Raw genomic sequence first — 25,518 nt, forward strand, 5'->3', positions numbered from 1 at the left:
AATGGTGACATTAAAAAAAAAGAAAGAAACATCAGATTATCTAAAAAATGAAGACGAACGAGGACTCCATCTGGTCGTTGAAGGCACAGGAAGAGAGGGAAGTCTCGGGGAACGAGACAGTTCTGCTATTTTATTTTATTTTTTTAAACAAATGCCATTTTCACTTTCCAAAGACTAGGAAGACAGCTGAGCTAGCAAGTTAACGTGGCCTTCCTGGGCCCTCTTATCCGCTGCTGACTCCACAAGATTATTGGGAAAGAGACACTCTGCAAGTAAAGATATCAGTATGGGTTATCCAAGCCTACATCTGGTCAAGCTGCCTGCTATTTGCAGGCAGAAGATTTAATCTCCAGCCACAATTCTCTGGAGCTGTAAAGTGGGGGAAAAGATAAGACAGAAGCCCAGGGGGTGTGCAGAAACAATTGAAAGCATTCAGACACCGTCTCAACATTCCCAAAGTTTTCCGAGACCCAAACAACTCTTTCCACTTCAAAAAGAAATTATTCCTTGAGCAAAAAAAAAAAGAAAGAGTTTTCCAAGTTAAGAACCGTTTCTAGAAGGGTTGGGACACTTCATGCAAGATGAAGGAACTGATCCAAGCTCCAATATTACAAGGTCAAAATGGCGTGGCAATCCCAACATATAACTTGTTGTTGTTGTTGCTGTTGTTCTTTCTCCAGTAATCACTTTTTTTGGAAGGATGACGGAAGGTGGGGAGGGGACATATTAATTCGCAATGTGAAGAGAGAACTGTGAGTAGCTGATGGGAAAAGGGTGTGGACCAGTCAAAGAAGTAATCTAAATACAAAATAACAAAACAAAACATAAAAAGTAAATAAAATAATATATAAAATAAAATAAAATATAAAAAGTAAACAAAATGATATATAAAATAAAATAAAATGCATCCTTTGAATCCAAAATCTGTTTGCTGAGGAGTGTGTACAGTTGGATCATTCTACCTCACATCTTTCTTTTCTGTAGACGAGAATTTTCTTATCTATTCCCCTTATAAGAGAAATAAACACCAGTCTACAGAAGGAAAAGCAGCACAAAACAGCAAAGGGGGAGGAGAGAGAGAGAGAGAGGGAGAGAGGGAGGGAGGGAGGGAAAGGGAGAGGGAGAGAGGGAGGAAGGGAGGAGGAGGAGAAATACAGACAGATAATAAATAAATAGGTAGGTAGGTAGGTAAGTAGGTAGATAGACAGACAGACCTACTTTCAAATAGGACCGGGAACGCTAGTGTTAAAGCCAATTTCCCCCGCTAACCAGACTAAGCACCATTTCTGCTAATTCACTGTTGCACAAAGTCAGAGAGGAGAACAAAATTTTCACACAAATAAACACTGAGGGGTAATTTAAAAGAGAGAGGGGGGGATATTCAGAGTCAGAGCTAAGGTTATGTTGAATGCAGTTATTAAAACGATTATTGTGGCTACTCTGGAATCAAATACGATGGTCTAGATCAGGGGTAGGCAACCTCGGCTCTTTTATGACTCATGGACTTTAACTCCCAGAATTCCTGAGCCAGCATGGGGGAACAATGGCCCCTTCATGACTCATGGACTTCAACTCCCAGAATTCCTGGGCCAGCCTGGCTCAGCATGGAAACCTCTCCCTTTTCCCTCAGCATGGCTGGCTCAGGAATTCTGGGAGTTGAAGTCCATGAGTCATAAAAGAGCCGAGGTTGCTTACCCCTGGTCTAGATGAAGACCTTCATAAATTAAATGCCTTTTTAAATGTTCCTATTGTGTTTCTATGTAAGATAACAATGGATAGAAACTATTTATTTATTTATTTATTTTATTTTATTGGATTTATATACCGCCCTTTCCCGAAGGACTCAGGGCGGTTTACAGGGTACTTAAAACAGTGATACAAAAATTAAAAACAATTAAAAACAATAAAATTTAATCCCTGAGAATAAAACCCCAATTAAAACTAAAAACTCTCAGCCTGGACCGGGGAGCTCAAAGAGCCAGGTCTTCAGGTCCCGGCAGAATGACCGAAGGTCGGGGGTAGTCCTAAGTTCCACGGGCAGGTGGTTCCAGAGGGCAGGTGCACCCACAGAGAAGGCCCTCCCCCTGGGTGTTACCCACCGGCAATCTTTAACCGGCGGCACCCAACTAACCAAGGAGAGAAGCAACCTAGAACTAAGGAGAAACTTCCTGACTGTTAGAACAATTAACTTGCCTTCAGAAGTTGTGGGTGCTCCATCACTGGAGGCTTTCAGAAAGAGACTGTACAACCCTTTGTCTGAAGTGTTCTAGGGCCTCCCACTCAAGGATGGGGTTGGACTAGAAGACCTCCAAGGTCCCTTCCAACTCTTATTATTTTATGTTCTGGGTTCTATGTTCTAAAGCATGACAAAATGACCCTTAAAAGCCATTTTGCTGCTTGGCAAGATTTCTTACCTTCTATGCAGTTCCCAATTTTGAGCAAGCGTGTCTAGATAAGGAACTCATTTTTCTGTTAGCTCTGAAGAGTATCTTAGTTTATTTGACATGATCCAAACCATGTGTTTGAAGAACATCATTTCTACCTTGCTTAAGGGGGAATTAACTTCTTCTGTCAATCAACTCCTGTCGGGCAATTTATACAAAAGGCTTCAAAGGTTATTAAGGCTTCAAAACCGTCCAAGTTTCATATCCTGTATTTTCCACTTTTCTCCTGACAACTTGCAGATTTATCAAGATGTCATGAACGTGTGGAAGAGAGAGAGAAAAAAAATGGGATTCTAAATAGGTGTAGTTTCCAAACCAAATCTATTTGATTTGATACATAAACCAGCAGTGTGTAGCAGCAGCCCAAAAAGCCAATACAATCCTGGGTTGTATAAACAGAGACACAGAATCAAAATTGCATGAAGTATTGGTAAAGGTAAATGTTCCCCCGCATGTGCATGCTAGTCGTTTCCCACTCTAGGGGCCGGTGCTCATCTCCGTTTCAAAGCCGAAGAGCCAGCGCTTGTCCGAGGACGTCTCCATGGTCAAAGGCGCTGTTCCCTTCCCACCGTCATGGTCCCTATTTTCCTACTTGCATTTTTACTTGCTTTCGAACCGCTCTATAAATCCTTAGTAAGACCACACCTGGAATGCTGCAGCCAATTTTGGTCACCATATCACCAAAAAAACGTTGAGAGTTTGGAAAAAAAATCAGAGAAGATCAACTAAGATGATTAAAGGCCTGGAGACTAAAACATATGAAGAATGGCTGCGGGACTTGGCTAGTCTAGAGAAAAGAAGAAATAGGGGAGACGTGATAGCAGTATTACAGTATTTGAGGGGCTTCCACAAAGAAGAAGGGGTCCAATTATTCTCCAAAGCATTAGAAGTCAGGACAAGAAACAATGGTTGGAAACTGACCAAAGAGAGAAGCAACCTGGAATTAAGGAGAAACCTCCTGAAAGTGAGGACAATTAACCAGTGGAACAGAAGGTGCCTTTAGATGTTGTGGGTGCTCCATCACTGGAGGTTTTTAAGAAGAGAGTGGACAGCCACTTGTCTGAGATGGTATAGGTTCTCCTGCTTGAGCTGGGGGCTGGACTGAAAGACCACCAATGCCCCTTCCAGCTCTATTCTGATTCTCATTCTGATTTATTACCAAGAAATGTGACAGACAGGATACAATAAGTCTTGGCTCCTTTTTTAGTCTAATTATAGTCTCTCATCAGCTGAAAGGATTCTTCTCGAGATCCAAATGGCTGAGGACCAGAATCCATTTGATGTTTCTGCTTCAGCAAATGGACATTGCCGCTGTTTCTCCTGCTAACAGAGCACATGTACAATCTAGCTTGGTTTTGCTTTGCCTGCAAAGATACAACATCCCTCCTATTCCGTCTAGATGCACCTAGAATACCACATCCAGTTTTGGTCAACACACTTATTAAAAAGATGTTGAGGCTGTAGAAAGCGTGCAGAGAAGAGCAAAAAAAAATGATTAGAGGCCCAGAAGCTAAAATATATGAAGAATGGTTGCAAGAACTGGGTGTTGCTAATCTAGTGAAGAGGAGGAACAGGGGTGACATGATAGCAGTGTTCCAATATTTGAGGGGCTGTCACAGAGAGGAGGGGGGGTCAACCTATTCTCCAAAGCACCTGAAGGCCAGACAAGGAACAATGGATGGAAACTGATCAAGGAGAGATTCAACCTAGAAATAAGGAGAAATTTTCTGACAGTGAGAAAACTAACTGGTGGAACGACTTGCCTCCATCACTGGAGGCTCTTAAGAAGAGACTGGACAGCTTTTCCCAAAAATGGCATAAGGTCTCCTGCTTGAGTAGGGGGTTGGATAGAAGACCTCCAAGACCCCTTTCCAACTCTGCTATTCTGTATCTCTTTCTGAAGTCCATGAGATGCCTTCAGGAGGACCTTCCAGGTTATTGAACAGCTGAATCAAACCCACAGCCACTCATAGGTATGCCATTCGTATGTCAACATTGCTGCATGCCTCAGTCATTTTTTAAGTATAGCCATGTACGGACGTGGTGGCTCAGTGGGTTAGAACGCTGAGCTTGTCGATCAGAAGGTCAGCAGTTTGGCGGGTCGAATGCCAAGTGCTGCATAGCAGAGTGAGCGCCTGTTACTCGTCCCAGCTTCTGCCAACCTAGCAGTTCGAAAGCACGTAAAAATGCAAGTAGAAAAATAGGGACCGCTACGGTGGGAAGGTAACAGCGTTCCGTGCGCCTTTGGCGTCTAGTCATGCCGGCCACATGACCACGGAGACATCCTCGGACAAGCGCTGGCTCTTCGGCTTTGAAACGGAGATGAGCACTGGCCCCTAGAGTGGGGAACGACTAGCACGCATGTGCGGGGGAACCTTTACCTTTATGTGTTGAAAGGGTGGAGTAACCCTTCCCTCTGGAGCACCTGGTTTAGGAGTCTTTTTGATGTTTTGGTAAGGAACATGAAAATAATGAAGTTCTTCACTTTCACTGCAACTGATTGAGGCAAATCATGAGGAGGTTGGTTTGCAGAGATGTAAAAGCCAGGATGAGCTTTTTTTTTTTACTTAGGTATAATTCCAGGAAAATGTGATAAGCAAAGTGTACATTTAACATTTACGTGCATTAACAGCAGCGAGGATTGTATTTGTTCAGCACTGGGAAAAATGAGAGAACACCACTGGATGAAGCGACAATCCAGAAAATAGTGGACTGAGCTGAGACGGACAGAGTTGCATCGAGAATCAAAGGGAAAGAAGGCAGAGAATATTTTTCAAACATGGAACTTTATCAATGGCTGGAAAAAATGAGATAAAGAGTAAGAGCTTAACTTTTATTACTTAAAAAAAATTTAACCCAGACAACATGTTGTTCATTAAGCACTAATGAATTGTAATAACAGAAAATTAATAAAATACTTTTTTTTTAAAAAAAAGCCAACCATTGCAGCCCTACCTAGTTACGGAGGGAAAGAAAAACCTGCTTCTATCTCTCAGTGCGATAGATCTTAACATTTGATCAGATTTTGGGCTGATCTAGAGTGACAGCTACTTGTCCTCAAAAGTGTTTCTGATCACCTGCTTGTCTGATCATTCAAGTAGGAAAGAACATCCACGGATAGTACGAGGTTTGGTATCATCAATACTCCAATGATATCCAATACATCTGTCAACACTGCTAACATTGGATGTTCTTGCTTTGACAACATATGGAGATGCAGCCATTTTCCTTCTTATGTTTTACTCTTAGAGTTAGAGTCAGAATTAGATGATACTGGGGGGAGGAGGAGGAATGCGCATGGGAGTTTAGCTAGACATAACAATACTGGACCTAGTGTGAGAACCAAGGTTATTGAAATAAGAGATGATAAGAATTGGTGGATTGGAGAACTGGAGGGGAAAGCCTGCATTTCAAACTAATTGGGGAATGTGATTTATGACTTTTAATTAGAGGTGGGAATTGTGCTTTGATAGTATGTGCTCAGGGGAAGGGAATTCAGATTTTGGCTTTGCCTATGTACTTGCCGCTGCTACGTTACTCAAATAAAGATCCTTTAAGGTAAACAATGTCTCACAGTTCTTTTGAAGAGCATCATCTGTCGGAACCATGACAATATCTGTCAATCCAGACCAGCCAACGAGGCTGTCAAGATTCTGTCTCAAGTGTTTTGGAGGCTGTGAGGCCCTTAATCGTACCAAGGCTGAGTGGGTGTAAATATTACGGCATTCAGGATCTGGGAATATTCCATCTTTAATCTTGGATGGGGTTCCAGTTTCCCATTCAAGTTATATCAACTGGGTGGGTCTTCCTAGACTCGCAGCTCCTGACCAATGAGCAGATGGCATCTGTGGCCAAAAGTATCTTTGCAAAACTTTATTTGGTGCACCAGCAAAACAATTTCCTGGGTCAGGAGCCCATCGTTCAATCAGCCTTCCAAACTATTGCAATGCCCTCTACACTGGGATCCCCTTGAAGACCGCTCAGAAACTTGAGCTGGTTCAAAAGAATGCAACAGCAAACGCTCCAAAAAGCTATGAAGCAGTTTGAAGATGACTGCAATGTAGGCTGAAGATCCAAGCATAGGCGCGTAAATTTATCTTTTAGATTACAGAAGCTTGACGACAAGGAGCCAGTTCCAGCATTAAATCTTGAATCTATACTGAGATGTGCAGAGACAGTCTATTCCTTTGGATATCATTAATCAAGTTCCAAGCATGGGGATTGCAGGCAATGAACTTACTTAACTTAGATCAAGGCACTGGAAGGTATTTAGGCCAACAAAAGTCTAACCGTTAGTTTACTAAACTGGGACATTTTTTGATCATTCAGCAATTGTTCCCTGATAAAGCACAAACATCTGCCGCAACCATTGGTCACCCAATTTTTACATCAGAGGATGTACCTAAACCAAGGCTGAAAGATGCTTGTCAAAGCAGAGATCATTTTAAAATGAATTAGGCAGCTTCACTAGGAACCAACCTGGATTTTCTAACAGTGACAAAAGTTTTCACAGCTGCAGTGAAATGACATCCACATAACATTTATGTCAAAAAAAAAACAAAAAAAGATTTGTTGACATGCACTGCATTGCCCAGAAACCATTTCACCAAATACATCTCTCCTTTCCATGCCTCTCCTTTCTCTTATTCCCAGCATTAGGAAAGAGAAGAAGAGGATGGTCAACAGCAAGACGAATAGACTTGGTTACAGCAGCAATGAGTGCACCATTGGAAGACCTGAAAGGCCAAATTAGGAACAGATCGTCCTTGTCCAAACACCCAACACAACAAAGCTCCTTTGGGTTGAGTTTGACTTCTGGTGGACTCATAAACCCATCCATGCAGGATTTTTAGAACAATATGGAACAATACGTACACCAATGGCAGAGCTCCAAATATCAACTTGAGGGCCTATTATGCAAAGATCTAGCTTTCTTGAGAAGTCTATAGTACTGGGAAAGATGGAAGGAAAGAGAAGATGATGATAACCAACAGCAAGAGGGATGGACTCCATTACAGAAGTTGATAGCTGCACTTTTGGAAGACTTGAAGGACCAGGTCCAGAACAGATCATGAAGGAGAAGATCCACCTGTGTGATCACCAGGAATGATCTGACTTCATAGAGCAGACATGTCAAACACAAGGCCCAGGGGCCGGATCCGGCCCGCGAAGTGGTTTCATGTGGCCCGCAAAGCCATCCTGGAAAGAGTGAGGGAACGGCCCCCACTGCCTTGGCCCTGGCCCAGAGACCCTCCTTCTGCCAGAGACCCTCAGATCTGTCCCCCTCCTGCCCAGGCCCCCATAGGCACCCTTGATGCGAATGATGTAGAGCTGGCCACGCCCACCCAGTAGGCTATACGCACTCTAGCCACACCCACCCAGTAGGCCACACCCACCCAGGCCACACCCACCTGGCCCCTTGAGGGCAACCGCAATGCTGATGCGGCCCTCAGTGAAATTGAGTTTGACACCCCTGTCATAGAGCATAACCAACCAACCAACCAATCAATCAAGTTATGGTGTGCCACCAAGTCTCAATCAATTAGAGTGTTTATAAATATTGCACGCGAAAGAAACATTCCAATCCTTCAACAGCTGGGTATTTTATTATTCAATGACTTCCTCTTAGCTACCATGAGGGGCACCAAAAAAAGCTCTGCTTTTAACAGTTCCCTCTTCCTTATTCTTCACACACACAACTGTGACTTGTGCGACCTTCCTTCAGAAGCTGCGCCTCAGTGCTCTTGAGGACACAACAGAAGAGATTTCAATCCAGTCTGAAAACACCAGATCTAAAGTGTCTCTTATTGCACAGACAAAGATTAAACTGTCCGCCAGTCAAAGAACAAAGAACAATGCCAATAGAACTTTGAACTGTCTCTACGGAAATCAAGTAGCTATTCATACGGGCCAGACTGTTGCACTTGGGAGGCAGGAAATAACAGTAGATCTGCATGTTCATAGAAGTGGAAGCAAGCTGGAATGGCTCAAATGGGTGGATGAAGGGACAGGATCAGAACCCAATGGCTGCAACTTGTCCTTTCCAAGGACAAGGTCCACATTCAACTTGTCCTTTTATGTCCTCCATACAACACTTGTAGAGTATCAAGAGAACAAGATCCATCCTTCAATTGCTTCACGGCATGTGTGTGTGTGTGTGTGTGTGTGTGTGTGTGTGTGGTTTTAATAATATATTTTGGATACATTATGTGAGGATTCTAGCTCTCTGGGACAAGTCTCCAATGCTGAGAAAGATGAAAGTAAGGAAGAAAATCATGTGTAGGAGATGACGAGGCTGAGCCCGAGGGAGGGGTCAAATGCGTTATCAGTCTGGAATCTCTTTGTGTTCACAAGAGATCTAAGTCCAGCCCCACCTTGAATTCTGTTGACTCTTATCTACTACCTGTTTTTTTTGAGCATTAGGAAATCAGATTCTTGTAGAGAACTTTATTTAGTTAGTTAGTTAGTTAGCAATAAACCTACCTACGGTTTCATTTGAACTGCCTGGACTCCTGATTTCCTGTGCTTGACATGCTAACTATCAGGGTGGGAGCTACACAGATGTCAGGCAGAACCTCATTTCAGAAGGTAGAAGAACTAGACAGTTCAAAGGTTTATGACGTTGTTCACTGATTTGCAGAAAATGGAATGGAATGGAATGGAATGGAATGGAATGGAATGGAATGGAATGGAATAGAATAGAATAGAATAGAATAGAATAGAATAGAATAGAATAGAATAGAATAGAATAGAATAGAATAGAATAGAATAGAATAGAATAGAATAGAATAGAATAGAATAGAAGTTGGAAGGGACCTTGGAGGTCTTCTAGTCCAACCACCTGCTTAGGTAGGAAACCCTATACCATTTCAGACAAATGGTTGTCCAGTCTCTTCTTAAACGCTTCCAGTGTTGGAGCATTCACAACCTCTGGAGGCAAGTTGTTCCACTGATTAATTGTTCTCACTGTCAGGAGATTCCTCCTTAGTTCCAGCTTGCTTCTCTCCTGGATTAGATTCCATCCTTTGCTTCTTGTCCTGCCGTCAGGTGCTTTGGAGAATAGCTTGACTCCCTCTTCCTTGGGGCAACCCCTGAGATATTGGTACCCTGCTATCATGTCACTCCTCATCCTTCTCTTCATTAAACTAGACGTACTCAATTCCAGCAACCTTTCCTTATATGTTTTAGCCTCCAGTCCCCTGATCACCTTTGTTGCTCTTCTCTGGACTCTTTCTAAAGTCTCCACATCTACAGTTTAAGCTTTGTCTGAGCAATTGCTGTGGTGATAAATACCCTTTGGAAGACCTAAAGGAACAGATCAACGTTTTGGTTGTGATTGCTCAGAGTTGACACTGACTCGATGGCAATGGAACAATTCAACCAATCAATCCAATATTCCTCCCAGCTGTAAACCTGCCATCTCTGTTCTTAAGGGATCATAATTGAAAACTAATAAAGGCAATGGAGCATATATATTTTTTAGCAAACTATCCTTCACCAAGTATTGGAGGTTGCCTCCTCTGCTGGATTCCAGCTTCATGAGGACCGAGTGTCAGCCAACAAAACAAATCGGCAGAGTATTCCTTTTAAGAATGACAATTTCCTTAGTGAAAGTCAGGAAAGAAACCAGCTGAACTCTTAACCCTGACAGAGGAACATGATTTAGTGGGACACAAGAGTTCCTACCGTATGTACAATGCTTCAGATGTGGTTCCAAAAAATGCCTTTGGGGCAATGCAAGAGTTCAGAATTAACACCTGTCTGCAACTTTCCTAAACAGCTTTATCTTCTGTTAGAAAATGCATATTTCTCTTTGTCCTTGGCAGCCATTGTGTGATGATTAAAGGCCTGGAGACTAAAATATATCAAGAACAGTTGCAGGATTTGGGAATGGCCAGTCTAGAGAAAAGAAGGACCGGGGGGGGATGGGGGGGACGGGACATGATAGCAGTATTCCAGTATCTGAGGGGCTGCCATGAAGAAGAGGGAGTCAAATTATTCTCCAAAGCACCAGAAGGCAAGACAAGAAACGATGGATGGAAACTAATCAAGGAGAGAAGCAACCTGGAATTAAGGAGGAACTTCCTAACAGTGAGGACAATTAACCAGTGGAACGGCTTGCCACCAGAAGTTGTGGGTGCTTCATCACTGGAGGTTTTTAAGATGAGACTGGACAGCCACTTGTCTGAAATGATATAAGCTCTCCTGCTTGATCAGGGGACTGGACTAGAAGACCTCCAAGGTCCCTTCCAAGCTCTATTCTGATTCTGATCTTAAAAAAAGCTAAGGTCGCCCATTGTTAGCCAAGAAAGCTTGCCACAAAGCAAACACTAAGATTACCATAATGAAATCTGAGCTCCAGGACTGCATAAGTTTACTACCAGTGATATCAGATCTGGATTAGATCCGCAAAGTTCTTTCTAAGTGATGGCCATCTGGATGGCATGCCATATGGAAAGCTATGTCACCCAGTTTCCTACCCTCTCCTTCCTCCCACTTGACAATGGAAGTGTGGGCTCGGTAAACTGTTTTTAAGTCTATTTTGGGACACCCGCTAGGATTTGCGAATTTCCTGTCTCCGAATGAGGACCTTTCGCTGCTCATTTTCAACAATTACGCCACCGAAATTCGAGAGGCTTACAAAACCAAAAAGACATCCGTAGATCACAGGTTGCCCATTATTTTTAAAGAAACCACTCCCATTATGGAGGGGGGGGCTCCACTTAGGACCCACAATGGAAACACACACACACACCCCCGTTTACAAATTTAAAACAAGGCAGATGTTAAGCGAGCTTTGGCTCATTTTATGATCTTTTTGCCACAGTTGTTAAGTGAATCGCAGCCATTGCTAAGGGCATTGTGCGGTTGTTAAGCACATCCGGCTTCCAGCAGAGAGTTACACAATGTTGTTCACGCGATCCTGAGACAAAGCAACTGCCACAAATGCATGCCAGTTGCCCAATTTTGATCACGTGACCCTGGGGATGCTGGTGTGAAAACGATCACAAGTCCCTTTTTTCAATGCTGTTGTAACTAGCCACTAAAAAAAAAATGTGTGTAAGTCAAAAACTATCTGTATGCTTTTCCAGGGCTACTGACCTTAAGTTCACAGGTCTATTCTTGACAAAGTTGAACAATGGGCCCTATCCAAAAAAAAAAAAAGAATTTTAATGGGGAGAAAAGCAAAGTTTTGCATTTAGGCAGGAAAAGCCAAAGGCACAAGTACAGATTTGGTGAGACCTGGCTTAAAAATAGTAAGTGTGAGAGGGACCTTGGAGTCCCAGCGGACGATCACTTGACCATGAGCCAGCCGTGTGCAGCAGCAGCAGCAGCCAAAAGAGCTAATACAATCCTGGGTTGTGTAAACAAGAGGCCTAGAATCAAGATCACGCGAAGTATTAGTACCGCTCTACAAAACCCTAGTGAGGCCACACCTGGAATACTGCAGCCAATTATGGTCACCACATCACAAAAAAGATGTTGAGAGTTTGGAAAAAAATTCAGAGAAGAGCAACTAAGATGATCGAAGGCCTGGAGGCCAAAACATACGAAGAACGGCTGCAGGACTTGGGTTTGGCTAGTCTAAAGGAAAGAAGAAATAGGGGAGACATGATAGCAGTGTTCCAGTATTTGAGGGGTTGCAACAAAAAAGAGGGGGTCACGTTATTCACCAAAGCACCAGAGAGAAGGATGAGAAACAATGGTTGGAAACTGACCAAACAGAGAAGCAACCTGGAATTAAGGGGAAACTTCCTGACAGTGAGGACAATTAACCAGTGAAACAGCTTCCCTCCAGAAATTGTGGGTGCTCCATCACTGGAGGTTTGTAAGAAGAGACTGGACAGACACTTGTCTGAGATGGTATAGGTTCTCCTGCTTGAGCAGGGGGCTAGACTAGAAGACCTCCAAGGTCCCTTCCAGCTCTATTCAATTCTGTTCTGTTCATTCTATTCCATATTCTATTCCATATTCTACTCCATATTCTATTCCATACTCTATTCTATTCCTTAAAAAAATCTCTCTATTAATCATATTTATATATCCTGGCTAATACCCTGAATCAATGTAGAATGACAAGCCTTTTCTGTGTCTGCGGAATAATGAGGGTAATAATCATAATATGATTAATATGATTTCAGAACAACACTCTTGCAATTTCTGCTATTTATCATGGAACCATAGTAACACGGTTGGCCAACTTTAGATGATTTCAAAAAGAGCTAAGTGGAGTCAGCTCCACTTAGTTCCTGGAAATACCAGAGTTGTAAGCAAGACTGGATTTTTAAAATAAATAAATAAATAAATAAATAAATATCAAGCCTATGAATCACTTGGAGTGAACTTCAACTTTAAAAAGTTGTTAACGTTTAACAAGCAGCCGTAAGATTCAAATTCCTTCCTATAAAAACTGTTTGTGTGTGTGTGTGTGTTTGTGTGTGTGTGTCTGTGTGTTTTAAATGTTTGTTAAGCATTCAGAATACACTTGCTTAGTCCCAGACACGGGACAAATCTTATTTCCTGTTTCAGCCTAGCCCAAGGCCATCTACAGGCAGTAGCCACAGCAGTGGCAGCTCATATTTGTGTAATTTTTTAGACATCACCCTGTCAACAAAAGTGTGTATAGTCAAGGCGATGGTCTTCCCATTTGCAATGTATGGCAGTGAAAGCTGGACCATAAGAAAGGCTGAGCGCCAAAGAATTGAGGCCTTTGAACTATGATGCTGGAGAAGACTCCTGCGAGTCCCTTGGACTGCCAGGCGATCAAACCGGTCAGTCCTAGAGGAGATCAACCCTGACTGCTCTTTAGAAGGCCAGATCCTGAAGCTGAAACTCAAATATTTTGGCCACCTAATGAGAAGGAAGGACTCACTGGAGAAGAGCCCAATTCTGGGAAAGGTTGAGGGCAAGAGAAGAAGGGGACGACAGAGAATGAGGTGGCTGGATGGAGTCACTGAAGCAGTAGGCGTGAGCTTAAATGGACTCCAGAAGATGGTGGAGGACAGGAAGGCCTGGAGGAACGTTGTCCATAGGGTCGCGATGGGTCGGACACGACTTCGCAGCTAACAACAACAACAAACAAAGAATAAAGGTCGGTCTCCCTTTATTCTTTGTTAGCAAGCCAAACATACGTTGTAATGGTGAACATCTGAATAGGAGTTTCAGATTGTTGGATCTTGTCTGGTCCCAGAAGTAAAGAAGGATCAGAGCTGGTTCATACTTGGATGACATAGCACCCGAAAATCCCAAGACATAGAAGCAAGATTGAGAAGTCGAAAAACATCTGCCAAAAGGAAGTGTCGGTGGAGATCTTTCAATCATCCAGGTGCTGTTCAAAAAAAGGCAACTGGACTTTTGTTGTTGTTGGTGTTGTTGTTTCCCTTTTTGAAAACATTTCCCTTCTCACCCAAGAAGCTTCTTCAGTTTACAACCTCTTGTGGGTGATCTCCCAAGAAGGTAAGGTCAACCATGGCGGAGAAAATGAAATCTTCTTGAAACCATAAAGAGGCAGGCTTAGTTTAGCTGAGTCTTTACTTTCTCAGTAGACAAGGTGAATTTTCACCAGAGAGAGAGAGAGAGGAAGGGGAAGAGAGAGAGAGAGGGAGAAGGAGGGATAGAGAGAAGGAAGAAGGAGAGGAGGAGGAAGAGAGAGAGGGAGAGAGAAGGAGCAGGAGAGAGAGAAAGGGAGAGAGGGAGAGAGAAGGAAGAAGGAGGAGAGGAGAAGAGAGAGGGAGAGAGAGAAAATAAGGAGGAGAGGAGGAGAGAAAGGGAGAGAGGGAGAAGGAAGAAGGAACAAGAGTGGTGGAGAAGGAGGAGGAGGTAGCGAGAGAGAGAGAGACAGAGACAGACAGACAGACAGACAGACAGACAGACAGACAGACAGACAGACAAGACAGTCATACTTGGGACTTACCCAGAAGATGATGTTGTAGCTGAAGAGGAGATATTTAGACCAACAGCTGATTTCAGCAGAAGCATATCGATAGTAGTGCATCTTTTAGAGTGCAGCAACTGTGCAAAACCAGGAGGAGAGAATTGCTGGTTAGCAAGAGAGAAGTCACTGGATTCAGTTTATGCAGCTATCCAAATAAGAGCAGCACGGTGGCCTCCTGGTGAAGACGCTCACCTCCCACTCAGAGGGTTGAGAGTTCAATCCTAGGCAGCAACAGATATTTCTCTCCTAGCCTCAAGGGGGAAAAAATATATATCTGCTATGAACTCCACATAGGTATCAGGAAGGGAGGCCAGCCAGTAAATGCTCAGATACATAGTTGCCTTGACTTTACCCTAGATCAGGGGTCGGCAACCTGAAAAAGGAAAAGAGCCACTGGGAACCGGTTCCATCACACATAAAAAAAAGTGGGAGCCGCGTGCATGTGTCCATGCACGCGCATGCGCAAAATGTTTTGCGCATGCGCAAAACGGTTTTTTCTTGCGCATGCATGGACGTGCGCAGTTGCCATTTTTTTTATGTGTGATGGAACCGGTTCCCGGTTGCGCGACAGCCCGTCTGCAAAGCTGCCGCTTTCGGCAGCTTGCAAACGTGCCGCGGGAGCTTTCTCAAAGAGCGGCGTCGCTGCCCGTTCGTGCGGAGGTGCGCGTGCACCTCTCCAAAGGTTTGGGGAGGTGCGCGCGCACCTCCGCCCATTCAGAGGTGCGCGCGCACCTCTCCAAACGGGCGGTGCCACTCTCCATTTGGAGAGGTGTGCACGCACCACTGCCCGTTCGAAGAGGTGCGCGCGCACCGGGCGGCTGGGAGCCGCAGGAGACGGCTCAAAGAGCCGCATGCGGCTCCGGAGCTGAGGGTTGCCGACCCATGCCCTAGATTAAGGGATTACAGGGTCATAAAAGGGAGTTTTGTGTAGCTATCCCAAAAAGGTTCAGATTGCTATAATGTTGCCCCAAAGAAATCTTCAGAGCACTGCAGGCTTAAGCAAATTTCCAAGCGGCCCAATTTATATATTAACTTTGGATGGCGCACCAGAGACCAACCCAACATGGGATGGTGCCCATGTTCTTTGCCCTTGTTCTACTTTTTTTGGGGAGCCTATATCCTCCTTTTGGGAGCACTAACTGAAGACGTTAGAAAAAGAAAGAGAGAGAGAGAGAGAGAGAGAGAGAGAAAGAAAGGGAGGGAGGAAATGGAGAGGGAAGAAGGGAAGGAGGGAGGAAAGAAAGACAGATAGGAAGGAAGGAAGGAAGGAAGGAAGGAAGGAAGGAAGGAAGGAAGGAAGGAAGGAAGAAAGAAAGAAAGAAAGAAAGAAAGAAAGAAAGAAAGAAAGAAAGAAAGAAAGAGAGAGGGAGGGAGGAAATGGAGAGGGAGGAAGGGAAGGAGGGAGGGAGGGAGGAAAGAAAGACAGGAAGGAAGGAAGGAAGGAAGGAAGGAAGGAAGGAAGGAAGGAAGGAAGGAAGGAAAGAAAGAAAGAAAGAAAGAAAGAAAGAAAGAAAGAAAGGGAGGGAGGGAGGGAGGAAATGGAGAGGGAAGAAGGGAAGGAGGGAGGGAGGAAGGAAAGAAAGACAGGAAGGAAGGAAGGAAGGAAGGAAGGAAGGAAGGAAGGAAGGAAGGAAGGAAGGAAAGAAAGCTAAAGTAGTGGAACAGAAACCTAGAATTAAACACAACTTGGACCTCACCAGCTGATAAGCTCTTGCTTTATAATAACTGTAATTATTCACTACCATAACGGAACATTTATTGTGCAAAACTCAACGTCATGTTCTTTTTCATCTTTTGCCAAGATCGCAACATTCATTCCCTGCCCTAATGAAACAAAAAAAAATATTAGGAATATTTTTTTTTTTAGAATGAAAAATGACTTTGGTTAAGGGAACTAGGGATAAGAACATTTTTGCTCTTATCCAACCCAAGGTAACAAATACCAGCAAACAAAAATATCTGTAAGGTCAGAGTTAAGGCAACCTTTAACTGGGTTTCTCCCTCCAGAATGCAAGGAAACAAATGCTTTGGCCAACATTTCTGATAATTAAGAATTATGTGCAATATTATCAAACTACAGCTGTCAGCATTTTTTCCCCAACTTGCAATCACATCTGCCTTCCTTTTTCATGCCAAATTCCAGATGGAAAGGATAACACAGTTATCCTGTGTTGTTTTTTTTTCCCCCCAAAAAAATAATTACCGTACTACTAAAACTTTGATTCCGGTAATCTTTAAGGGGGCGTAACGCTGCACCATCGGTCAAAATATTTTGAACCCAGGGACTTACAGAATGGGTCCAAAATCCGGATGCATGGAATTAAAAATTTGGCAAATTCTGCCCAACGTTTTACAACAAACATTATCATATTTTGTGGAAGAATATACAAAATGTCCCAAAATGTATTCTGTGCTGATGTTTGACGGTACTGGGCAGTTCAACCTGGGTATTTTCAAGGTAGAAACATCTCTTGAATGTAGTCCAACTTTTTGAGGCAAGGCAGTACATTACCAGTTCTGTCATTGTTGGGAGCCTTGAGGAAACAGATAAGGAAATATCTCTGAAAGATTGACCCAAGAGGTGACTGGTTGTCTAGTAACGAACTAAAAAGGTAGCCAAGTTTAATGGATCACCTTGCAAAATTTTGCTAGCTTATCTCCCAGCGGCACACTTAGCTGTGGAAAGCTAACAAATAAACTGCCTGCCATACATACCCAATGGTTTCCAGGCATGGGTGAAAAGGGCAATAATTTTTATGACTTCCTCACTTTTAAGGTCACACCACATTTCCTGCCTTAGCTCTTGTGCATTTTTTTTTTAAAAATACATAAATTGGGATTTATCATGAGTCACACTGAGTGATGGTGTTATTAGGGAACACAAGAGTTAGTGTCAGGCGCCAGAAAACAGGAGCCAAAGTGGTTCAAACGGGCGCAGGTAAGGTTCTCTCCAAGAGTGGTCAGAGCAAATTGGCGGTAGATGAACATCGATGGAATTCAAGGTGGGCTGGACTTTGATCTCTTGTGAGTGTAAAGGGACTCAACACTAATGACACGCTTGGCCCCTCCTTCAGGCTCAGCCTGGTTAACTTCTACAGCAGTGGTTCCGAAACGTTTGGGCACCAGGGACCGGTTTTTCCGTGGACCGGAAGGGGCGTGGTTTCATTTGCTGCCTGCATCCCATGGATGGGGTTTCACTTGTTTGTACGGACCTGTTTCTGACAAGTGCCGGTCCACAGACTGGAGGTTGGGGACCCCTGTGCTACAGTCATCTGTTTAAAAAGATGTTGAGACTCTAGAAAGAGTGCAGAGAACAGCAAGAATGATGATCAGGGGACTAGAGGCTAAAACATATAAGGAACGGCTGCTGGAATTGATGATGTCTACTTTAATGAAAAGAAGGGCCAGGGATGATGTGATAGCAGTCTTCCAATATCTGAGGGGTTGCCACAAAGAAGAGGGGGAGTCAAGCTATTCTCCAAAGCACCTGAAGTCAGGCCAAGAAGCAACAGATGGAAACTAACCGAAGAGAGAAGCAACCTAGGAGAAATTTCCTGAACGTTAGAATGAATAATAATAATAATAATAATAATAATAATAATAATAATAATAATAATAATAATAATAATAATAATAATATAATATATATAAAGTTGGAAGGGACCTTGGAGGTCATCTAGTCCAACCCCCTGCTCAGGCAGGAAACCCTATACCATTTCAGACAAATGGCTGTCCAGTCTCTTCTTAAAATCCTCCAGTGATGGAGTACCCACAACTTCTGGAGGCAGGTTGTTCCACCGGTTAATTGTTCTAACTGTCAGGAAGCTTCTCCTTAGTTCTAGGTTGCTTCTCTCCTTGACTAGTTTCCATCCGTTGCTTCTTGTCCTGCTTTCAGGTGCTTTGGAGAATAGCTTGACTCCCTCTTCTTTGTGGTAGCCCCTGAGATGTTGGAAGACTGCTATCATGTCACCCCTCACCCTTCTCTTCATTAAACTACACATACCCAATTCCAGCAACCGTTCCCTATATGTTTTAGCCTCCATCCCCCTAATCATCTTTGTTGCTCTTCTCTGTACCCTTTCTAGAGTCTCGACATCTTTTTTACATCGTGGTGACCAAAACTGGATGCAGTATTAGTGGAACAACTTGCCACCAGAAGTTGTGGATGCTCCAACACTGGACGTTTTTAAGAAGAGATTGGACAACCATTTGTCTGAAATGGTATAGGGCACAGGTCGGCAACCCGCAGCTCTGGAGCCACATCCGGCTCTTTCAGCCTTCTCCTGCGGCTCCCAGTCCTCCTCCGCCATTTGCCAAGAGACAAAGAGAGACAGAGAGAGGCACTTGCGCTTCCCTTCTCTCTCTCTCTCTCTCTCTCTCTCTCTCTCTCTCTCTCTCTCTCTGTGTGTGTGTGTGTGTGTGTGGGTATAACTCATGCTCTTCTCCAAGAAGCTGACAGACTTATTGGGCCAGGGTCCTGCCTTTGCTGCAACTCCACAGGAAGCAGGAGAAAGCAGGGCAAGAGAGCCAGCCCAATGTATGTCAGCTTGTCCTAGAACAGCGAGAAGCCAGATTGCCAGGTGAGCAGAAGATCGGAGAGAGGGAGAGAGAGAGAGGGTGGGAAAGAAAGAGAGGGGGAGGGAGAGAGGGAGAGAACTCATGCACAGCAGCCTCTATTTTTTTTAAATTTAACTCTTCAATCAAGCTCCCCCCCCCCTTGCAGGAGGAGAAGGTACAAAGAGGGATTAGAAATGAGGCTAGTTAACTCACGGTCAGGTCTGAGCTCCCCTTCCTTAGAGCTGTCACTGCCACTGAGTAAACAGCTGACAGTTAGGTACCAAGAAAATGGCTGCCACAGCCAGGATTCCATTCAGTGGCAACAGATAACCAAGGAATGTAAACACACGGGATGTTTCTCTCAAAGGGCTATCTTTGATCAAGCTATAATTCAGCTGAGAATTTGTGAACTATTAGAAATCTTTTTTTAAAAATCTCACTCATGAGAAAGGACCTTCTAATTCTTTAGTTACACAGGTAAACATGCAAACCATTTGTTTAGTGAGTGTTCAAAGTTACAACGGTCCTGGAAAAAAGCAACTAGCGGCCCCTTTTTTCACATTTGCGACCGTTGCAGCATTGCCCGTAGTCACATGATCAAAATCCAGATGCTTGGCAATGGACTCTTATTTATGACGGTCGCAGCGTCCCCAGGTCATGTGATCAACTCTTGCAATCTTCAGTGGGGAAGCCAGAGTGACTTAACAACTGTGTTACTCACTGGAAATTTGGGGCTCAGCTGTGAGGGCTATGACTATGGGTTTCCTGCCCTTGTGACTCATGTGTAAATTATGTTTCCTTTCTTTTTCTCGGGCCTCATTTTAATTTATGGGACTCGGGTGTTAACCTCAACAGTAAACTATAAATCCTTGAAAAAGGTCACAGGATCCAGTCAGGAGAAGAGAGGGAAAGGATATATTCAGCAGGGTCTTCAAATTTGGCGACTTTAAGACTTGTGGATTTCAACTCCCAGCAAAGCTGGCTGAGGAATTCTGGGAGTTGAAGTCCACAAGTCTTAAAGTGGCCAAGTTTGAACACCCCTGATATGTAACATGTTGGAATCCCTTAGGACAGGGGTCCCCAACCTTTCGGGGTTGACAGACCGGTGGGAAAGGAAGGGGCAGGCACCTTTATGCGTGCATGCACACAGGCACAAGTGTGGCTGTGTGCGCATGCGTGGGAACAGGACCGCGAGCAAGTGCACTCCGCAAATGGGACTGCTAGTGCCGGCATGAGGCTCGCAGCTCGGCTTCTGTCAAATATAGTTTCCCAGTATTCAAGCACTACTGCAGGGGAAGATCTGCAGCAGTGCATTCAAATTAAAAGTTGCAAGAAAACAGGCACATTGCATTATCTCTAAGTTGAAGCCAATCTTTTTTTTTGTCTTTTTTATATAATTTTTGACCGGTGTCCCCTGCTCAGACTCAACATCCCTGAATGCCATGAGGCAATTTCACTGTGAGGTAATTTCACTGTAAGGTAATTTCACTGTTCATCAATAGGGAGATCTCATTCAGCATTAATTCCCACTGAGCTGAGACAATTTTAATATCCAATGAAGGTTGTAAAATGGGGCAAAAGTCACTTAATGTTTCACTTGGCAAGGTAAATTTTTGACTCAGCTGCGGCCTTGCATCGAGGACTACCCTTATATGTTTTGAATTGTGAATCGTTTGCTGAAATGGGCAGCTACAGAAATGAAATCCATCCATCCATCCAACAAACCAAGTGAGGCAAGTTTTCCCTAGGACCCCACCGATACAAATTCTCTTCCTGACTGCCACGGCGAACCAAATTAAGATAATTAAGTAGGTCAAAAAGAATTAGGTAAAGGTAAAGGTTCCCTCGCACATGCGTGCTAGTCGTTTCCGACTCTAGGGGCCAGTGCTCATCTCCGTTTCAAAGTCGAAGAGCCAGCACTTGTCCGAGGACGTCTCCGTGGTCATGTGGCCGGCATGACTAGACACCAAAGGCGCACGGAACGCTGTTACCTTCCCACCGGAGTGGTCCCTATTTTTCTACTTGCCTTTTTACGTGCTTTCGAACTGCTAGGTTGGCAGAAGCTGGGACGAGTAACAGGCGCTCACTCTGTTACGCGGCACTCGGGATTCGACCCACCAAACTGCCGACCTTCTGATCGACAAGCTTAAGCGTCTTAACCCACTGAGCCACCGCGTCCTTTCAAAAAGAATTAACTCCCACCAAAATAACTTAGGGAAAGATTTTCCAAAACCTAGCCAATGAAATGAAGCCACTCAACTGGGGTTGGAGATACAGATCATAAGAAACTGTAGTCCTTTTGCGAGGAGACAATGGGCTTTTGAACCTTTTGCAGCTGCACAACATCACTCAGTCCTTTCGGGCCCCAAGCTAAGGCTGAGGAAAGGAATGGCAAACCAGCCGAGTTCTCCCACTCAACTTCTGATAGCAAAAGAAGTGTGGACGTAAACATTTTCCTCCTTGATTTATAAAAGCCTAGACTTTCAAAACAGGAAAGAACCAAAGGGCTATTTTTGTGCACACGTCCTGACTCCCAAACTGCCAGAGGGGAAGGATTTTAAAATACACATCGTCCTTGACTTACGACCGCAATTTAACCAAAATTTTCTGTCGCTTAGGTGAGATGTTAGTTAAGTGGGTTTTGCCCCATTTCATGACCTTTTCTTGCCACGGCTGTTAAGTGAATCCTTGCAGTTATTAACAATGAATCTAGCTTCCCCATTGACTAAACAAACTGTTCTAAGTCCAGGACTAGCTGTATTACATTTCTAGTTCCACATAGTAAACTTACTTCGGAATTACAGCATTGCCCAGTATATATACATCTGATTAGTAGTAATTTACACTCATTGCCAAGATGTTTATGTACGATTGCAATATCACAGTGCAGGCTTTAATCAGCCATTAGAAATGTTGACGCGTTTTCACTTTGTGGTAATTTCAGTTGTTCTATATAAAAATAACTGAACAGGGGTAGGCAACCTCGGCTCTTTTATGACTCATGGACTTCAACTCCTAGAATTCCTCAGACAGCATGGCTCAGCTTGGAAACCTCTCCCTTTCCCTTCAGCAGGGCTGGATCAGGAATTCTGGGAGTTGAAGTCCACGAGTCATAAAGCGGCCTAGGCCTAGGCCAGGGGTAGGCAACCTTGGCTCTTTTATGACTTGTGGACTTCAACTCCCAGAATTCCTCAGACAGCATGGCTCAGCTTGGAAACCTCTCCCTTTCCCCTCAGCAGGGCTGGATCAGGAATTCTGGGAGTTGAAGTCCACGAGTCAAAAAAGAGCCAAGGATGCCTACCCCTGGTCTAGAATATATAAAAGTGAGTGCTAAATAGCGATCGAATACTGGGAAACTATATTTGATAGAAGGTCGCAAAAGGGGATCATGTGACTCCGGGACACTGCGACCATCATAAATATGAGTCAAGTTGCCAAGCGTCTGAATTTTCATCACACGGCCACGGAAATGCTACAACAGTTGTAAAAATGGTCGTAAGTCACTTTGTTTGGTGCCATTACCAGTCACTAAATATATGTTGTTAAGTTGAGGTGTCACAGTTCCGACAGATGAAACTCTTCAAAAGAACTTGGAGGCATTGTTTACCTTAAAGAATCTTTTATTCGAGAAACAAAGTATTGGTACTACATAGTTGAAACCAGAAACTAATTTCCCCTCCCCTGGATACATAGTAACAAAGTGCAATTCCCTCTTCCAATAAACAGTCATAAATGACATTCCCCAATTAGCTTGAAGCGCAGGCTTTCTCCCCAGCTCTCTAGCCCGCCAAAACACTATCAGATCTGGGCCCAATGTCCTTGGGTTCCCACGGCTGAGTTATGACTGTTATGGCTAGCAGGACTCTCATCCCTATTCCCCTTCCCAGAAGCAACTAACTCTAAAAGCAAAAGAGTAAAATGGCTGCATTTCCATCTGGTGTCAAAGCAAGAACACCCGACGTGAGCAGCGTTGACACAAGGACTATCTGTACTGCAAAGGGTTGCTGCATGAAATGAAACCCAACTGGCAACTTCCAGCCCTTGGAAAGTCAACATGCTCTCACAACGTGGCGGTATCACGCCAGCACTAAATCTTGTTTTCTTTCTTTCCTCTTAGAACGTTTGCGTCCTATGTATGTTTCCTGGCAATCACGCTCCTCTGAGCTCAGCAAAACTAATTTCGTTGTGAGTTGCACAATGACCATAAAAGATACTCTATTCTGTTCTAAAATTGTATCGCCTTGCACCCCATCTTCTCATCCCACCTTCTTCCTGTTTCCTTACCAACTGCCTAGATCTGCCTCCTGCATTCCCTTCGGTGGCTCTTTTAGGACCCAGACACGCTTTAGCGCGGAAGGATGAACTCTTTTGCAGATGAGGAAGGAAGCAACCCAGAAGACAAACAACATTGCACCTCACTGCTCAGTAACAAATGGAGTGAGCGACTTCCTCCGATTGAGAAGGGCAGGTGGGACAATGGAGCCATTCGCGATGTGTAAGGTGCCAAAGACAAGGCGTAGCAAAGTGCGTGGCTTTTTTTTTAAAAAAAAAAGAAGAAAAAAGGAATTGTTCGCGTTCCAAACCCATCTGCAATTTTGAACACTGAGTCCACGCTTTAAAGACTGTTCATTGTTAAAGCTAACGCAACTCTAGCTTGAGGAAGCAAAGACAGACTAGAGGCGAACATGACAGCAGTGTTCCAATATCTCAGGGGTTGCCACAAGGAAGAGGGAATCAAGCTATTCTCCAAAGCACCTGAAGGCAGGACAAGAAGCAACGGATGGAAATTTATCAAAGAGATTTACCAATCTAGAACTAAGGAAAATTTTCATCTTAGTTAGAACAATAAACCAGTGGAATGGCTTGTCTTCAGAGGTTATGGGTACTATATCCCTGGAGGCTTTTAAGAAGAGACTGGACAGCCATTTGTCTGAAATGGTATAGGGTCTCCCACTTTCTCCTTTGAGAATAAAAAACTAAATATGTGGTAGATTTTCAATGGAGAAAAACTGGCTACATTTCCAAATGACGTATGCACTTTTTTTTCGTATTTCACCGATTTAGAATACAAAGAGAGAGAGAGAAACACACAAACTCATCACTCTCTTTCTCCATGTGCATAATTGGCCGGCAATGTCTACAACAATAACATCTCTCCTACAACTGGACCCCCTTTAATTCCAATAGGACTAAACATTCTCCCAAAATTCACAGTTCCAGAAATGTTGAATATTCTAGCCCCAGCTTAGCCAATTGGGAACTGGGATATAAAATGAAAACAATTGGGCTTGCCACCTCCCAAATTTTGCACCAACCAATCTGGTGTAGGAGATAACCAGCCTAAGCCTGAGGTCAAGGGCGTCATTAGCTTGAAATCCCTTTGTGCTTACAAGAGATCTAAGTTCAGCCCTTCTTGAATTCTGTTTTTTTTTTCTCCGTAGTGGTTTGCTCTCCAAGCTTGTTTCAATATAGTTTCTGAATGTTTCATTACCAGACTAGGTAACATGAATAGAATAGAATAGAATAGAATAGAATAGAATAGAATAGAATAGAATAGAATAGAATAGAATAGAATAGAATAGAATAGAATAGAATAGAATATGGAATGAGAATAGAATATGGAATGAGAATAGAATAAATATTGGAGAACAGAACAGAACAGAATAGAATAGAATAGAATATGGAGTGGAATGGAATGGAATGGAATAGAATAGAATAGAATAGAATAGAATAGAATAGAATAGAATAGAATAGAATAGAATAGAATAGAATAGAATAGAATAGAATAGAATAGAATAGAATAGAATAGAATATGTGAATTAGAATAGAATAAATATTGGAGAACAGAACAGAACAGAATAGAATAGAATAAATATTGGAAAATAGAATAGAACAGAACAGAACAGAACAGAATAGAATAGAATAGAATAGAATAGAATAGAATAGAATAGAATAGAATAGAATAGAATAGAATAGAATAGAATAGAATAGAATAGAATATGTGAATTAGAATAGAATAAATATTGGAGAACAGAACAGAACAGAATAGAATAGAATAAATATTGGAAAATAGAATAGAACAGAACAGAACAGAACAGAATAGAATAGAATAGAATAGAATAGAATAGAATAGAATAGAATAGAATAGAATAGAATAGAATAGAATAGAATAGAATAGAATAGAATAGAATAACTTTATTGTCACTTTGAATGTACACTAATAGGCATACGTTAAAATGAAATTTCTTTGCATTCATCTCTCAAAAGGTCACCGCCTCCAATATACACTACATAAACACGACAAATATAAATAAATAAATACATACTTCTGCATATACCCACCTATGTTATATGACACAGAGAGACAACAGTCTAATTCGGGTTATGTATACATGTGCATGGCAAGAAAAACGAATCTTGAAAGTTTTCCAGACAGATGCCATAGGAAACAAAGTTATTACCAAATAATAAACAGCACCAGTTTGATGGGGAAGGAACAAAGATCCTTGGGCATGCCAACACCCATCACATAGGTGAATTTATTGAAGCCTGATATTCTACTAAAGGAGCATATTGATCTAG

At 43.1% G+C, this 25,518-nt stretch overlaps 1 protein-coding gene across 2 annotated transcripts in view; it reads right to left on the minus strand.

Annotated features, from left to right (window-relative positions):
• Positions 1-25,518, minus strand: part of TSPAN14 (tetraspanin 14) — a 64,147-nt gene that overhangs the window by 17,307 nt on the left and 21,322 nt on the right. For both annotated transcript variants that reach the window (XM_083364266.1, XM_083364267.1), the window contains exon 2: positions 14,359-14,456. In XM_083364266.1, coding sequence (XP_083220392.1) covers positions 14,359-14,439 — 81 coding nt within the window. In that variant the 5' untranslated portion in view covers positions 14,440-14,456. The remainder of the gene's footprint in view (positions 1-14,358; positions 14,457-25,518) is intronic.

The sequence above is a fragment of the Vipera ursinii genome (genome assembly GCF_947247035.1).
Source record: "Vipera ursinii genome assembly, chromosome: 5".
Classification (NCBI taxonomy): domain Eukaryota; kingdom Metazoa; phylum Chordata; class Lepidosauria; order Squamata; family Viperidae; genus Vipera; species Vipera ursinii.